Source organism: Phaenicophaeus curvirostris, chromosome 25, assembly GCF_032191515.1.
Source record: "Phaenicophaeus curvirostris isolate KB17595 chromosome 25, BPBGC_Pcur_1.0, whole genome shotgun sequence".
NCBI classification, from domain to species: domain Eukaryota; kingdom Metazoa; phylum Chordata; class Aves; order Cuculiformes; family Cuculidae; genus Phaenicophaeus; species Phaenicophaeus curvirostris.
Window position 1 is genome coordinate 6,936,323 of NC_091416.1, and position 14,274 is coordinate 6,950,596.

General features: G+C 46.5%; 1 protein-coding gene across 5 annotated transcripts in view; it reads right to left on the reverse strand.

Annotated features, from left to right (window-relative positions):
* FLI1 (Fli-1 proto-oncogene, ETS transcription factor) overlaps positions 1-13,043 on the reverse strand; it is a 90,118-nt gene extending 77,075 nt beyond the window's left edge. The window contains exons 1-2 of one of the 5 annotated variants that reach the window (XM_069876528.1): positions 12,924-13,043; positions 10,499-10,580 (exon numbers count right to left, since the gene is read on the reverse strand). In XM_069876528.1, the coding sequence (XP_069732629.1) occupies positions 10,499-10,537 (39 nt within the window). In that variant the 5' untranslated portion in view covers positions 10,538-10,580; positions 12,924-13,043. Of the gene's footprint in view, positions 1-1,007; positions 1,104-10,471; positions 10,581-12,337; positions 12,425-12,923 lie in introns of those variants that run through there. The other 4 variants (XM_069876526.1, XM_069876527.1, XM_069876525.1 and 1 more) reach the window with 4 other exon arrangements.
* Between the last annotated feature and the right edge of the window lie 1,231 nt (positions 13,044-14,274).

The following is a 14,274-nucleotide window of genomic DNA, read 5'->3' on the forward strand; positions in this document are numbered from 1 at the left end:
CATGGATTTTTGCTATTTTTTTCCCTTTTGGCTGGAGCAGCTTTAGCCTGACTCACTGAATTTCCGTCTCTTCCCACAGATTTTTTTATTAATGCGTTTTCCAGTCAGAGGCAAAAAAATTAAGGGGAGAGAACCGTCAATACAATTCGGTCGCGGCAGGCAGAGGGAGAAAATAAGAAGTTTTAATAATAAAACGTATTTAAAACACATTTTTAGCCCCTTTTCTTCACGGCTCCCCGCTAGGAGCGTGAGACGAGGGTCCAGCCCCTGCCAGGATCGAGCGGTAAGTGCGGTAATGAAGGACAAATGACTCCAGCAATTAAACACACGCTGGAAACGGGGCTACGGGAGAGTGGAGGCTCTTTTCCACTTTCTCACCCCTTCCCTTCCCTCCCCGTCACCCCGAGGGCTGGGATATCCTGGATCAGGGATACTGAGGTGGGTGGAAGTCCAGCCGTTTCACTTGCGGGGCTGGGAGCGCCTTCACACAGGGCAAGTCTCTCGCTAAACTCACTCAGAAGACGGGGGGGAACCCACTTTTTAAGCTAAAAATGACAAAAAAATCACAATAACTGTCAGACCGGCTGAATTTTCCGTTCCTGGACGCTGTGTTGAAGTGGGCACTGCAAAACCCCAACCTCATTTTCGACCTGACGTCCCATTTTCTCTCTTACTCAAACGGGAGCGACCGCCAGAAAAGGAACGCGTTTTCCTTTTTTTTTTTTTTTTTTCCCCGGGAAAAGCTGGAACCCTCCAAAGGAGCAGAGGAAAGGAGACAATACCCGCCTGTCCAGCTTCCCCGCTTCCCCCCCCGTCTTTGCAGAAATAAGCGGCGAAGAGCATCATGCAACACTCTGGGCGTCCTTTATTCCCCACTTCTTGCAAACGGCTGCAGCCCGAGGGAGAGAGCAGAGGGTGGAATAAAAAAGGAACGGGAAGCCAGGAAAGGAAAGTGTCAAGGCAGGAGGACACTCCTGCACGTCAGATCTCTCGGTGGAGAGGATTACCTTGTCCAGTGCCAGTTGTGTCCAAGTCTTTTTGTTTCCCCCCTGTCTTTAGTCCAACCACGGGGAGGGGAGATGGGCAGGGGGGGGATAAAAGTGATATCCAAAGTTTTTTTCCTGCACCCGCCCCTTCCAAAAGGGAAATGCAATAATGCCACTAGTGTTTCTACTCGGCTGCGGCAGAGGTGCCTTATTAATACTTTATTTCTCCAAGAGCTGCAGATCCCCCTCGCCCCTCCTCCCCGCCCTCCCCCCTCCTCTGAAATCAGCCTCATCAATTCCGCTCCAATTTTGTAGCTGGGATGCAGACACGGGGCTGAACGTGACCAGACCTGGCTGTTTGGGGCTCGGGAGGTGAGGGGGGCCAGAGGGGACAGCCCGGCCGCCTCCCCTCTCCCCCTGCCCCGTCCTCCCCCCTGTCTGCTCCGCGATCCCGGGGTCTGCGCCGGGGTCCCCGGAGAGCAGCACATCTGGATGCTGCTAGCGGGGTCAGGTCCCCCCTTGCCTAGGGCCACAAGAACTGGAGTTCAATTAAAAGAAATCACGGTTAACCCTTCGCTTCCTTCATTACTCTTTCTTTTTCCCTGCACACCAATCCACCCCGTCCCCCAAATACTCTCTTCTCCACTCCCCTTTCAGCGTTACCACATGGCTGCAAAGCAAGAGGTTAAAGGAAAGAGTGAAAAGCATCCTTTCAAAACCCAACTGGTTTCCTCTCTAGACAGCGCTCTCTACCAGCCCCGAAAAACAACGGGGTTGGGCGGTGAAGGAGAGGAGAGGACAGGCTGAGGATCCTAGCCGCGAAAGGAAGGGGGGAAAAAATACCCTGGAAGGAGCCTCTGTCATTCACGGACCTCAGAGAGCATCTGGGGTTTAGGCTGCGGGACCAGCAGGTCCTGGACGGGCTGGCGATGGGGAAGAGCTGGGAGAAGCCACCTGAAAACCTGCCCAGTTGATGTGGGAAGAGCCTCCAACATTTCCAAATCACCCTTCCCCATCTCCGGGCTGAAGCGACAGCTTCACTGGGTCCCCAGTGCTCCCAAAGGCTGGAAAATGTCAAGCAGACCCCACCCCCCTCATCCCACCTAGGGATATTTTAGGAAACCAGGTCTGCGTTTTATTGCCAGGCGGGCACCATGACCCCCAGGGGCTTGTTTTGCATGTCTGAGGAGCACTCGAACGGAGCCTGTTCAGGGGACGTGAAATGGGGTCCGGCAGGGCTGTTCCCTGCTTTACCCCTGGGTTTGGTCTAAAACAAGGATTGCAAGAAGCCCAAGAGATAAGGTAACGAGCGAAGTTGTTGAACATTATAACACACAAGCTGAACAGTCTCCTGTTTCCCTCCCTAATCATGTAACAATAGAACCTTTCCATCATATTTTCTCTTTTTTTTTCCCCCTCTCGTCCCTAAAAATAAAACCCAAATCACCCTTAAAGTTATCTCAAGCTTTTCAAAATACTCCAGCCTATTCCAAACTTTCTGGAAAAGGCTGGAATGCTCATAAACTGCGTGTTCCAAGCTCTGAATCATCCCAGGTGATTGTTCAGTAACTTCGGGGGGGGGCTTAATTGTTGGAAAGGACGAGAGAGCAGGGACAGGGAGGGAGGAGCGAAGCCACCACCGGCCACGGAGGTGGGCAGCGTGCACACCTTTTAGTCTGATGCTCCACTGATGCATATGTACATACAGTAAAGGAATTATGGTCTGTTTAATGCGGATACCACCAAACATCTGGAAAATCAATCGATCTGAGCAGCCACGGAAGGTTTCAAACGCTTACAGGCTGGTAGAAATGGGTTACTCCTCAATCAGCTTTTTCTTTCCCTCCGTTTATGAATGAAAAGAAATTCTCCAGCCAGGTTTGTAGTTAGTTTGATACCCATAGCAGGCGCCTGGCATGTCTCCACCTCCTCTTTTCGTCCTTATAAGCGGGTTACACCGGCTGCAGCCTCACACGGAGAAGGTGAAAGCTCCGGGTTTGGAGTGATCCGGTTAAAATGAATAAAGACACATTGAGGGGGATTTGGTCCAGGACTGTTTCACGTCCCGTATCAAAGGAGTTAACCCCTCGGTGTAGTTCAATGCCAGCCCTTCGCGGCACTACAGAACCTCAAAGCCAAGGGTTTTCTGTCTGTAATTCACGCGGGATTAGCGGTCATCACTTCATAATTAAAACCGTCTCGTTATTCTGTAGGAATAAACAGAACAAGAGCCTTCCCGGGCTTCGGTTGCAGGTTAGAAACGTTCTTTTCGGAGGATGGGAAGGGGGATTGGCTCATTCCACCCTCTCTCACCCGAACAGCACCAGCTGAGCTCTCGAGAACCCCAGCCCGGGGCTGTTGCTGTGAAGGAACAGGGTGAATAGGGGAGGGGAGCCCCGAATTAGCATCCGCACCCCGGCTGTGTCGCTGGCAAGGGACACATTTCTCACCAACTGACAAAGGGTCCTCTTTTTAAAACTATCTTTATATAAATAGAGGCACACAGGGCTTGCGCCAGGTATATTGGGTGTGCATATTCTATGTTCTGTATTCTATATTCTAATGCTCCCTATGTATTCCACCCTTTACACGCGCATTTGCCACCATCCTGTGCCTGGAACTGTTTCCAGAAGGCCGGGGTCTATCCCAGCCTTTACTGGAGGGAAAATCTCCATCAACTTCAGTGAATGCTTAAAATTTCCGGATCTGAGTTTCCTCTGGCACCAGCTCCGTTGCAGAATGAAAAACGCGACGTGTTCTGTTTGTCTTCTAAACCCACATTCTTACAAGCAAAAAAACCAAAATACAGCCTCGGGATTTAATCCCCAGAAAGGAATCCCGGTTCCAAGCTAATCGGGCAAACCTTTGCTTTTCAGCTATAGCAACAAAAAGGAATCGAGAGTGTTTTCCAGCCCTACAGCTGAAGGATCGGGTCCCTCCTACCTCTTGGTTTACTGGATCGGCCCACGGGGTTTGGGAACCTGAAGCCTGGAAGTTATTCAGTGCTAATCGGTACCAAGTAAAACATTATGTCTTAAAAGTGCCGTGGAGAAGATGCAGTAGCTTTGAAGCTGCATCGCAATTAGGCGAAGAGTGGGGGTAAGCAGTGTCCTGGATAGTTTTATTTGAGCTCCCTGTCCCAATAAAACTGCCCCCGCCCTCCCTTCCTCCTCCACTCCGCAATTATTGAAAAGCTGAGGCACAAGAAAACAAAAATACTGAAGGCCAAAAAAACAGACTGCAGTGCACTAGCTCCAAACGTCTGGCCCCTCGCTTGAGGCCATAATTAATTTGAGATTTATTTTTATTGGAGAACCCAGTCTCGTCTGACCTTAGCCAAACAAGGCTTCAGCGAGACCCTTGATGCGCTTGAATGGAACAGAATATTTCTCTCTAACTTCTCTTCAGGCCTCCGTGCCTGCTTTGAATTTGTTCCCTCAGACTTCATATATTTGGAGATTTGCAGGAAAGATTTAAAGCATTTTTCCCCCTTAGCATTCACTTTCTTTTTCTTCCCTTTCTGCTCCCCTTCTCCTCCACACCTCCTCTCTTTCTAAACACGGGGCTGGGAGAGCATAGAAAAGGATAGAATACAAAATTCGCTGGATCCAGCATATTGGGGAGGGGTGTGGGGTTCTTTTTCTGTAAATCGTGAAAGAACGGAGCCATTAGAAGATCGCAGAGTTGGGGAGGGGGTTGGCTGCTCGAGTGCTGCTGTCTGAAGGGTGGAGTTGCTGTAAAAGCGTGTCCCCTGTGCCCAGCAGCCTGGTTTATTTTAGAAGGCTCCAGCATGCTACCTTTCCAGGAGAGAAACAGCGTTTCTCCCACCTTCTCGACCTAAATTCAAGCCGTGCCTTGAAGGTAAAGGGAAGGGAGAAACAATGCCAGCCCAGGAAAAAAAAAAAAAAGTATTTCTGTATTTAATAGAGAGAGGTAGGTGCAAACAAGAACTAAAGCCTGAAGCACCGAGTTGTCCTAAAGCATTAATCGCCACTTGCTAAAGTCTACGAACTCAGCAGCGTTTCTGCTGCAAGAAATGAGCTTCCAAAACCAGAGAAAGAAAGGGAACCAGTTGGTGTATCCGTAGATGAAATCGTCATGAAGTATGGGAATAACACAGCAGCTTCTGCGCACTCTACCCCTAGTACAATTCCTATCTTCTCTAGAGGTGCTTGAAATACTGGAGGAGAAGCTGAAATTCTGCGGGAAGCCAGGAGCTGGGATAAAAAGCGAGGCAGAAGTGAGCAAAGCGCTGGAGGATGCTCTTGGTGGGACTGATACTGCCTGAACTGGGATAAAAGGTCCATGAAGGCTTCCGTTTTCCCTTTTCTGCCAGGCTAAGGCTCTCTAGCTGTTCCTAAGAGTGTGATGCGGGTTCCTGCCTGCTCCTCACCCGCAAGCATCCCTGCTCACCTGTGGGTGGACAGTGCACAGTTCCCTCAGCAGCGCCTTCCCCCCGGCTGATTCATCATCTGCACCGCGAGATCTCGGTGCCAAAAAATTTTGAAATACCGGGTTATTCTTTCCTTGCAACCTGTTCCCAAGCAGCCTGCTGCTGCTGAGTGGGAAAGATAATTTGTCAGGGGTTGTTGTAGCCTTTGCATCGCCTGCTCCAAGGAAAAAAACCACTGTTTTGGCCTTAAAAAAATAAAATGACACCGCCCTCTCTTTTTCGGGCTTCTGTAAACTTTCCAGGCAGAGTGAAAGCAAGAACAAACCAAATATTGTTTCCAGCCACCCGGGCTATTTTGCCTCCGTGAATATGCTTCTTTGTACGGCAGCACAAACGTTGCGGCTGCATGAAATCCATTTTCAGAGCCAGAATTCTCGCTCCGGCCCAGCGGTTTTCCCGGGGGAAGGTCCGAGGGGCTGCGATGGAGACGTCTTTCCGCACCCAGGGAGGATGCGGTTGCTCTGCGGGTGTTCCCTGAGCTTCCCAAGGGGACGGGAAAGGGCTGTGCGGGGCCAGCTCGTCCCGGAACCGCTCCGGGAACTGCCTGGAATAACCCCCCTCGGGAAGACATCATTCCCAGAAACGGCAGAGGGGAAAAGCAGGAATGCTGCCAGGATGCCCACTCCTGAGAGTTGGGGAGCATCGCCACCTTCTCCTTGGACTTCTGCAGAAGCTTAGGGGTCCGCCTCGAGCTGGCAGGGCAAGAAGTTTGAAAAGCAGGAGTCTGAGCTCCAATTCCTCCCTCTTCCCAGGTCTGTCTTCTGCTTCTCCTCCTCCTCCTCCTTTTTTCTTCTCCTTCTCCTCCTTCCTTTCTCATTATTATTATTTTCTTTCATGTCATTCCTTCTCCGGAAAAACTTATTTACTTGTGGGAGGGAGAAGTATGTTATATATTCCTTTTGTGGGATCTCAGCTGATGTGCACAGTAACCCCATTACACAGCAGGAAAAGCAAGACTGGGATCAACGTCTTCTATAAATCCTCTTCAACATGTATATAAATTTTATGTTTGTTCTGTGCCTTGTACAGAAAACGCCAGCACGGGAGAAGGGGCTCCAGGAGAAGGGAGGCTGCCCCCAGCCCTGGGAGGGGAGAGCAGGGCAGGATCTTTGTTCCCAGGCTGGGGAACCGAAGGCAAAAGCTATCGCTTTCTCCCCTCAAAGAGGGAAGAGAGAGAAGAAGAGATAAGAGATGAGCCTTTGGATGCTGCCGAAAGGCATAAGAAAACCGCGGGGAAACACCCCTCCTACCCCCCAAAATGATTCTTTACTCGCACATTAAAACCACAAATTAGCAGAAGGGGAGTGAAGACCGCTGTGGCCTGGAGTAGCTTGTGGTAATGGTTATAATTAAAAATTCAATATTCAGAGGTCATGTTGCTTTGCTTATAGCCCTAATTCTTTCCATATCCCTACAGTAAGGATTCTAGTGCTGTCTTCTGAAATTTAATTTCCCAATTATATTACATGTTTCATTCTCAAAAGTCAAATACTCATGTTTGGATGAGATTAGCACCCTCTGATATACTGTGAATTATTAAATATTTGCAGATCAGCAAGTCCAGTAATGGTGAGAGGAATAGAAATACTTCATCAGTTATGTAGAATAAACCAGTATGGATTAAAGCAGGGGGTATTATAGTCATGCTTTCCCTCCCCTCTGTCACACCCAGGCCCATACAAGTGTTTGAGAGAGGAGGTGGTGTAGCCCTGCCATGAGATCATAAAGGATCTTTTAGCTAGAGATCCCCGTGTCCTGAGTGGCTGTGATGTAAATTGAGGTTACAACTCCTAGAAAATGAACTTTGCCAGAATCACTCTACATGAACCATCTTTGTTAAAACAGACCATTTTAAAAATGAAATCTGCTTCCTTTTGCTGCTCCCTTGCCCCACCCCTCCCTTTGCACCTTGAAAGCCATGACAAGAAAACCAGCATGGGCCAGAAGGTGGTGGCAGGCTGGTTTGTACCCAGGGGAATGAGAGTGAATTTGCTCCCTCTGGGAGCAACACCTCCCCCTCTATTACAACATTCAGAGATAAGGCATTTTCTGTACAAAGCACAAAATAAACAAAGTTTACACATGTGATGCATCTGTTGAAGAGGATTTATAGAAGGCATTGATCTCAATCTTGCTTTTTCTGCTGTGTAATTGGGATACTGTGCACAGCATCAGCCGAGATCCCACAAAAGGAATACATAAAGTACTTCTCCCTCCCACAAGATAAGCAAATAAGTTTTTCCAGAGAAGAAATGACATGAAAATATTAATAATAACAAAAAAAGACCCGGGAAGAATTGGAGCTCAGCCTCCTGCTTTTCAAACTTCTTGCTCGCCACAGCTTGGGAAGTCCTTGGAGATCAGTGTGGGGAAGCAATAAAGAGAAGACAGGTGCTGTCTAAACCTGAACAGGTCCTTGTTCTTACACAGCACTTTGATCCATGCTTTAAAGACAGAGAGACGGAGGCACAGGGAAGTGTCTTGCTCGGGAGCGCCAAGCCCACCCTGCCAGGGTTTGGATTCATACCCACATTTCCTGACTATCTAGATTATTGTTCAATCCCACCCCTTCTACAAGTAAGCCAGCCACAGCCAGAATGTCTCCGATAGCTCTGGGTGCCTGAGTGGGTGGAAACCATCACTGAACTTGGTGGGGCCAGAGCTTGACTGAACCTGTATGTTTAAGGCTTTGAGTCTATTGAATTTAACCATGTTCCTACTTTTAAGAACAGCTTGCTGATATGAGTTACTCAAATACCCTTTTGCACCAGTGGTACTGAGCTGCCCAGCTTAACCCTGTTGAGTCAATGGGAGATATTTCCTCCATCTTCAGCGGAGTCAGTCCTAAGAGACCTGTGTCAAAATCCCATTGAGCTTTTGAAGCACTGGATACGTCATTTCCCCAATGACATTGGTATGAATGAAGCTTTAAAGACAAAAAAACCCCAAAGACAAGGTCCTTGCCCAAAATAACACCAGCTGGTGATGAAGGTTTGTAATAAAAGACAGAGGGTTCAGCATCGCACAGCTCTCTTATCCCTCCACCACTAAAATACGGGATATAAGTCCAGCCTGAGGACTTCTTCCTGGTGGATAAAACACATACTTATGCAAAGAGAACTTTGTCCAAGCACTTTGCCTGCAGGATTGTACTTAATGAGAAGGCTATCCTGGCACAGTTATGGACAGACTCACTCAATCCTGATGGAATGTTAAATTATTTAGGCCTGCATCTTGGTTCCACTTAATTCAAAAGGAATTTTGCTGCTAACTGGAGTGGCAGCCTCACAACAAAAGGCAATGATACCCTAATATAGGATGTCAAAGGGCCTTCATCTCTTCATTGTAAACAGAACATAACCAAGATCATTTCCCACAAACAGGAACTCCAAAGAGAAATTAATGCTAAAACTGGGCACAGACTGCATAACGTGTTTCTTTATTCAAGCTTTGAGTGAATTTGCTTTCATGAGACTTGAATTTCATTTGTTTTCCGCTGAGCTTCTATTCTTTCAGGATCTGTTCTAAAGCTATATGAATTTAACAAGTAAAATTAGATCACCAACATTTCCTGAAAGATTGAGCTATGAGTTTGACTTTCAGGTGTTACCTGAAAGTGGAAGCTTGACCATCCCCAGCCAGGTTTAGTCTGGAAGCTTCGTTCAGAGAGCTGTGTGATGTCACCCAGTCAGGGAACACAAGCAATGCCACGTAGTGTGGGAGTCAGCACACCGAGGGTGCATTTTAAATACTAATACTGCTAACCAACTGCCCGCAAAATGAGCCATAGCCTAGGGATCACATACAGAAGCCATCCAAATAATCATCCCAAATAACTCATATGTACTTGAAAATCACAATTGGCACATGGATCGTTGACTGAAGGGGTAAAAAAAGGATGAAATTCCTGTAATAAATTATTCATTACAAATTATCCACCCAACTCTAGTTAACACCCTTCTGTGTTTCTTCAGCCTGGGAGAGAAGAAGCTTGTGTTTTAGATTTTCCCTAAGTGCCGTTGCATGGAGCGTTTGCCTTAAACGTGTAACCCAGATGTCCCAGACTTGGTTTATTTACATTCTTGGGAGCTGTTGTGGAAAAAACTCTATATGATGTCAAATATAATATAGTACTCGGTTGAGTTATAAAGGGAGCAGGCTGTGCCAACCCTTCTTTGGTATTTGTTTGAATCTCATGGAAGAGGCACAAGTGCCCCATCAAAATGCATTCCAAGATTATTTTTTTTTACTTAAAAAGATACACAAACAACTATCTAGAGTGCAAGATCTAGAGGTGCCTGGCATTAGTCAGTATCAGTAAAAACAATCAAAGTCAATCTGCCTACTAAATTGTACAGAAGCATTGCTCAAGGAAAACCATAAGTAACACTGTGAAAGAAGTCCCAATATCACATAGCACTGCCTGGTGTGACAATCCATTTCTTCAGTAACTGAAAGAGATGTTTTCATTTAACTCATTAAATATTTTTTCTCTCTTCTAAATCCATTTTGAAATGTACCTTTCAAAAACCCATAACTTCATATATCATTTTACATATTGGATTCAGTAGCTGGCGCAGCACAGAAGTAGAGGGATGTGAAACAGAATTCAGCTTTGGTTCAAGGCTAAGTGGTATCTAAGAAATCAGAAAATTGGAAGCCAATTTCTGAAACCACTGCAATGTAACATTGGTAGCACACCACCTCTATCATATTGGTTTCAGAACAACAAACCACCACAAACCACCACTATAACGTAATTCAGGACACCCGCACTATAATACTGGTTAGAGTCCAACCCACCAAAGCAGGCATCAGTGTTCTACAAAAGATGAGAACACTTCAACATATGAGGATATGAGGATACAATGTCCATGAGGATACAATTTTTGACTCAACCTTGCGTATTTCCAGAACAACAACCAATACACAAGACTCTGGCCCCTCTCCCACCAAAGCAGAGAATGGGAACGAGATTTTCAGCTAATACAAATGATTGTGAATGTTGGAGGATTGTAATTGTTGACATTACCTGTTTAAAGATGCTGTCATGTCTTACCTTGACGTAAGACGAAGTGTCTGGTACAGTCTGAAACATCCTTACTTGTTTAATATATATATTTAAAGGTCCTAAACTTGACCTGAAATTTAAAGAAAAATAAATCAAATCATGTAAATGTGTATGGAAAAAGTAAAGACACAAAACATTTAAAAAATAAGTATAGTAACAAATTTTAAGAATTGATGAAATATTTAAGCGTAGCCTTTAAAAGGAGGACACACAAACACTTCCACAACAGTAACTAAAAGGCAAGTAGTAGACAAGACTTCATAAAACAGGGATTTATTTCTATATTTCAACAGCAGTTTGGTTTTGCTTTTGGATTCCACCCCCCAAGGAAAAGAGCGTTCTTCACTTTTGACCAGAGGGAAATGTTTGACATTTGATTAACTGAATTTCTTAGCCAACAATTAAAAGCCAGCTGAAATACCCATGTTTTCATGTCGAGACTAGTTAACCCTATTGACTTGTAACCAAGGGTTTCGCTGGGCTAAATGAAGGGCAGTTGCCTTTCCTGGCTCATTGAAACCATTCCCAGGCATTAGCCCGCCGGCCTCTGTTCATTTAAAGAACCTTTCTCACCAATAATAATGAAACAATAAATTAAAAATAAAACTGGCGAACGGAAATATCATTCCAAACGGCCCCAAACCCCCCAGGACCGTCAGTCTCAGTGCGGATACTCAGACACAGCGATGCTTTATCTCCTGCTCGCATCACCGCGCTGCATCTGTTTTTTTGCACTTCTAAGACTTGATGATCTCCTGGTGAACACGTTTTCTGCTCCCCCCGCTTTCACGGAATCGCTACAGAGATGCAGGGATGAACAACGATCGCGAAAAAAACGTGACGGTGCGTGTGGGAAAATAAATCTGCAGTCACTAAAATACCCGACAACACTTTTTTTTCTTTTTAACCGCTCCTCCCAGGTTCTTTAGTCTCTTTGGAAAGCAACAGAAAGCAATTAGCTTACTGTAATTAGTGCATCGTTAAGAAGCACGAGCCCTCAAGCCCCCAGCAAGCAGCTGGTAGGAGCTGCTTTTCTGACGGTCCCGTTTTCCCGGGGTGGGAAGGGAGGAGTTGGACGTTTACCCAGAATTTACTATAGAAAAAGCTATACTACACAAACAGAGCTATGCAGGAAGAGTTGCACGAGGTCTATGCTATTTTTTTTCCCCCTTTCCAGGCTCTCTGGGACAAGTTGTGGGGCCCTAAGTTTGCCCGGAGCTGGCACCAGCCGAACCCGCTGGTCGATCCCGCAGGTTTGCGGCTCCTCCGTGCCCGGCATTCCCGAACGGGCAGAGAAACCAGCCCCGCCGGCTCCCCTGGAGCCTCTGCTGGTGAAACACACCGAGAAAGCAAGCGAAAACCCACAGCCCAGCAGCTCTGGAAAAGAAAACTCGGCTATCTGCACATACACCCCCATCCCCTTTATTGATTGTTAAAGGCACCGAGGGCAGCCGAGGAGAACACTGAAACATCTCCAGTGTGTTTCTGATGAGCACAATTCTCTTTTTCTGTCGTCCTCCCTCCTGGTTCCTTTTGCTCCTGAGCTCCCGGCGGGGGTGGGGGCAGGCAGAGCTGGCGGACAAGGTAATTCTGCTCCTCCACTAAGTTCTTTCAGGTCAAGGATTCCCATTTAGCTTTCTCTTGCTCCCCCAGCTCTCGTAATTAGGCGTGTTCATATAAATAAATACATCTGCATATTCGGAGTCAGCTTTACGAAGTCTGCTATGGATTATTTATCAATCGCATTGCCCCAGCAGCATCAGTCGCGATAGAAAAGGATCCCTTAAACCACTTTTCGATTCGCCTCTTGCTGTTTAAATGACTCACCTTTGATACCCTTTCCCCTCAACCAGTGGCAGAGCAGTTTGTAAAGATCCAGGTTGAGACCAAAACCACAACTCCCCACCAGTTCTGGGTTGCAAAGAGGAGAGGTTAAACTTGTTAGATCCAAAGCTGTGCTGGAGTTAAAATTCCCAGCCCATCCAGGCAGGCTGCATCAAGCAGGCATTTCCTCAGGGGGCTTCTGTAATGCTCGCAGCTTCAGGGCGTGCTTTCCTCTCCTCTCTTCTATGCCCTCTACTTTTCATTTTATTTCCGTTTACCCCCTTATCAATAGTTCAGCTACTCCCTCAGATGGGACACGATGGGACATCCTCGCCCAATGAGCTTTCCTGGCTCTCCTCGCAACTTTAAGGAATGAAAAAAAAAAAAAAAAAGAAGAGAGAGAAAGAAAAAAAAAAAAGGAAAAAAAATCACAACTTTCTTAAAAAAATATAGCCGAGGAGTCAAGCCGAAAAGAGACGCTGAGTGGAGCTCAAGTGCTACTTTAAATCCCCCTTTTAAAGAAGGAAGTTTCAAATATCCGTTTTTAAATCATCGTTCCTTACTTTGAGCTTTTCCCCCCGACTCTTACCTTGCGAACTGTTAACCCATTTCCCCCCTTGCAGCAGCACCGAAAATATCGCAGGCTGAAACCCTCTCGAAACTATTCTCTCTGGTGGATCAGGAATTCACCCTTTCTCTCTGAGCCCAAACCTCCAGAATCCTTTCAGCTATTTAAATACCCAACTACTACCAAACAGTAACGCGTTTAGGGAGGGGAAGGAAACACATCTTCAGTTCAGGGGTATTTTCTCCCCGTAGGCTCAGGTTTCTAGTGCACATTGTCATCTTGGAAGGGTTGGCAGGTAATATTTTGCACTAACCTAAGGAAGAAACTTCTAGGGATTTCAGAAAGATGTTAATTTTAAATGTAACCCCCAGAAGGGTTACCAAAACTATTTGGAAAATGTCCTTCCACTCTCTATTCTCTTTCTCTCCTTCCCGGCTTTGCCCCAAATTCCAACATATTGAAACATTTTTCTCCTTAATAAGAGGAACATATAAAGTGAAGGGGTGAAAGGGCAACTTGGGAGCCGTGCCTAGAGCTCCGCACACAATTTACTCTCTGGTAGACGAGGCGTTTAGCATTCCTCCCAATTTCCAAGGAAAACAGACACAGACCTGTACCCAGGGACCAGGGACCTCGCCAGAACCACTTTTTAATATCGAAATTCTTCGGATTCTTTGTTGTTGTTGTTATTGTTGTTGTTTGTGTTACGAGAGAGGGTTTCGTAGGCAAAGTAAAGCGACAGGCAAGGAAAAAAAATCAAAACGACAGGAGGGACTTGAGAGGTGTGAAGTCGAAAATGGGGATTGAACCCCTGATATAATCAATATTGTCATTTTTTAAGTTTTTTTTTTTAAAAAAAAACCCGCGTGTTTCGCGTTCTAGATGCCGTTTTCAAGCCCTAATCGCATCTCTCCGTGGGGATGGGAGAAATCCCTCCTGCACACTCACGACCCACCCAGCCAGGGACCCAATCGGATCGCATTTCAAAGTCATTTTTCATTCTTTTCTCACGTTTCCACGTGCGAATTACACAAAACGCGTAGCTGAAGAGGAACCCCGAGGGCTTATCATTGTGCTAACAAACCCTTCCTCTTATTTTCGGTGAGGGGGCAGCCAACAGGCTCTCGCTTTTCTGCCCCGCTCGTTTTCCCTTTATTTTAGGCAAAAGTGCCCAAAGGCTCAGCCCAGGTCGGACAGGGACCCCGAGCACCCGCCTAACAAACTGCAAGGAAATAAATTTTAAAGGCTGGAGCTAACTAGAATTTAGGAAACGCTTGCCCTGGATCCCAAGCCGGGTTTGCTACCCCTTGTCTTCAACCCCTACAGCCAAGTGGAGAAACCCATGTGGCTAGTTGCAGTCATCTTGGGAGCT